At 43.5% G+C, this 2,661-nt stretch overlaps 1 protein-coding gene across 1 annotated transcript; it reads left to right on the plus strand.

Moving 5' to 3' along the window:
* Positions 1-386: 386 nt before the first annotated feature.
* On the plus strand, positions 387-1,656 carry GL218_01367 (3'(2'),5'-bisphosphate nucleotidase; the record flags this gene model as incomplete). Its single annotated transcript, XM_033577833.1, has 2 exons — positions 387-1,290; positions 1,469-1,656. 2 exons carry the CDS (start codon positions 387-389, stop codon positions 1,654-1,656), a joined length of 1,092 nt encoding a protein of 363 aa, XP_033438767.1.
* Positions 1,657-2,661: the final 1,005 nt, after the last annotated feature.

A 2,661-nucleotide genomic window follows, 5' to 3' on the forward strand; every position in this document is an offset into this window, starting at 1 on the left:
AATAAAACTCTTAAACTTTTATTTTATTTTTAAAAGCTCCAAATAGGCGTTATACAATAGCAAGACTTAAAAAGTCAAGGCACACTTACCTTATTGTTCAGGTGATGAGCGAATTAAATGTACATATTATTATGATGCCAGCATGTAACACCAGATCTACATTAATCCGTAGATTAGTGGAGAGGGATCCATTAGATTCCCGCTCGGTTAGCGGAGCACACAATTCCGAATCAGATCCTAGCGGTAAACATATACCCGTGACCTGAATTTACATCATCATCACATGTACGAAGTACTATTTTAAATTTAATTGATCGGCATTACCTAAAGTAGAGTTCCTAACAAAATTCTTATTGCCCCTGGTGCCCCAAAAAGAAAAATTCAAAATGGATAGCCCGTATTCTAAAGAGTTGAAAGTTGCAATTGCGGCTATCCAATCAGCAGCTAAACTTAGCCAGGCCGTGATCTCAGTTGAAGATAAAGGAGTCATTGAGAAAGATGATCTAAGTCCTGTCACGGTAGCCGACTTCGCCATTCAAGCATTATTGACCGCTACTATTCATCATGCTTTCCCTAACGATAAATTCGTCGGGGAGGAGTCAGCAGCAGATTTACGGGCCAACCCCGTTTTGTTAGACCGGGTTTGGATGTTGCTTCGAAGACTCGAGGACGATGAAGCAAAGTCTCTTTGTAAGCTACCAGAGACTCCCGACCAAATGTGCGAGATGATCGATTGGTGCGGCTTTGGAGAACCTGGCGGCTCGCAAGCAGGGCGAGTTTGGGTTTTTGATCCGATCGATGGCACAAAAACGTTTGTCCGACGCGAAGCATATGCGATAAATGTCGCGTTATTAGAAGGAAGCAGTCAAGTCCTTAGCGTCGTCGGTTGCCCTACCATTTCTGTCAATGCTATGGCCCCTATCACAAATACATCCGTAGACCCAACGGGGCGGGGATGCATCGTATTCGCCGTGAAAGGCCATGGCACCTACGCTCGCGCGTTAGTAGCGTCGTCGCCCGACGAAGCTCAAGTTCGTAGAATCGAGCCGCACGCTGAAGCCGAATCATCTCAGGCCTTGCGGCCGGTATCTTGCTATAACATGTTGGACTCGGGGGTAGACGACGTCCATCAACTGATTATGGACAGGCTAAATATTGAAAATAAAGGCTGTGACTTGCTCGCATGGGTTCTTCGATGGGTAACTCTTGGTATCGGGCTCGCAAATATGACCGTCTGGGTTTACAAGCAGAGAAGTAGGACGGGAAAAATATGGGATCACGCAGGAGCCAGTACGTACCTAATCAAATATCAAAGGTTCCCCTTTTCCCCCTTTCCCCTTTCTTAACCTATCCTTGAAATAAACATTCCTCCGCCTAGCTGTTTGAAAGGTCTTATCGATCCCAAGGCATACCTAGTCCCCCAAAATTCGTAACCAAAGAAGCAATCACTAACTCCAGCTGCCTAAAGTGCTCTTATTTGAAGAGGTTGGTGGTAAGATTACAGATATTGATGGGAAACCTATTGATCTTGGGGTGGGAAGGAAGATGAGCGCCAATCATGGTTTCGTTGCTGCCCCTAAGGCGCTTCATGCTACGGTTCTCGAAATCGTACAAAAGGTTCTACGTGAGCAGGGGAAAGGGCACTTACTTGGTTAAACTAACGACGGGCATGAACCATGGCTGTCAGGTTTATATATCCTCGAGGTGTCCAACGATGAAAGCTAGTGTTCACTAATATAGCTTATTCGGCTCACCGGCACGGATATTTGAGCATCCTTCGACACCACAAGCTCGTACTATCGCATTTTATCCTGTCGATTCCAAGAACGAGCGGTAGGTATAGACTTCTATAAGGTACCTAGGAAGTCATAAAGTTAAGATAAAGCATCTCGACGAGAAATAAAACATATTAACCGATACTTTCATAGTAAACAGCCCACATTGAGTAAACCTATCTCCAGCATAATATGTACCGAGTAAGATAAACGCAAGCTAAGCATGAATCTCCAGACTCTTTCAACCTATAGTGACATATAATGGACTCGGTACTTCGATTCAACTAAAGGGGTAGTATTTAATATTTTCATGCCACGTATGCTCTGAAAATTCGTTTGAATAAATTTGTCTCAATCCTATAATATACGTCGAGTAAAATGGACGAGAGAGTTCCCAGGAAAATAAAGACGGCTGCTAAGGCCATTTATGATATACGTTAGTCATGATAAAGGATAGATCAGTATCCATATGAGTGTATTAAGTACATTGTAAAATTAACCTAAGACATGAGAATCATACGGATTTAAAACAGTATATTACAAGGTAAATTAGATCACTAGAATATCCCATAATATAACACCAGGTATTTGCTAGATGGTCTAACTTTGAACAGTTGTAAATTTCCCATAAATACTCCAAGACTAACCAGGGACTGGCACCAGTTGCCCATTCTAAAGTGGCGCAGGAATACATAACAGGTTCTAATCGTAAAGCTCGTCATATTCGGCGACATGAGGCTGGTTGTTGTTGTTGTTGTTAGGATTTAACGGCGGTATCTTTTTTACTGCCGGTGGAACAGGGACTGGAGCCGGCGGAGGCATTTTTTTACCTACAGGGTGCTTGAACGGTGGTGGATCGGGAAAGTCAGGCGGAGCATGGAATTCC

This window comes from Daldinia childiae (genome assembly GCF_008694065.1).
Source record: "Daldinia childiae strain JS-1345 chromosome Unknown Scaffold2, whole genome shotgun sequence".
NCBI lineage: Eukaryota > Fungi > Ascomycota > Sordariomycetes > Xylariales > Hypoxylaceae > Daldinia > Daldinia childiae.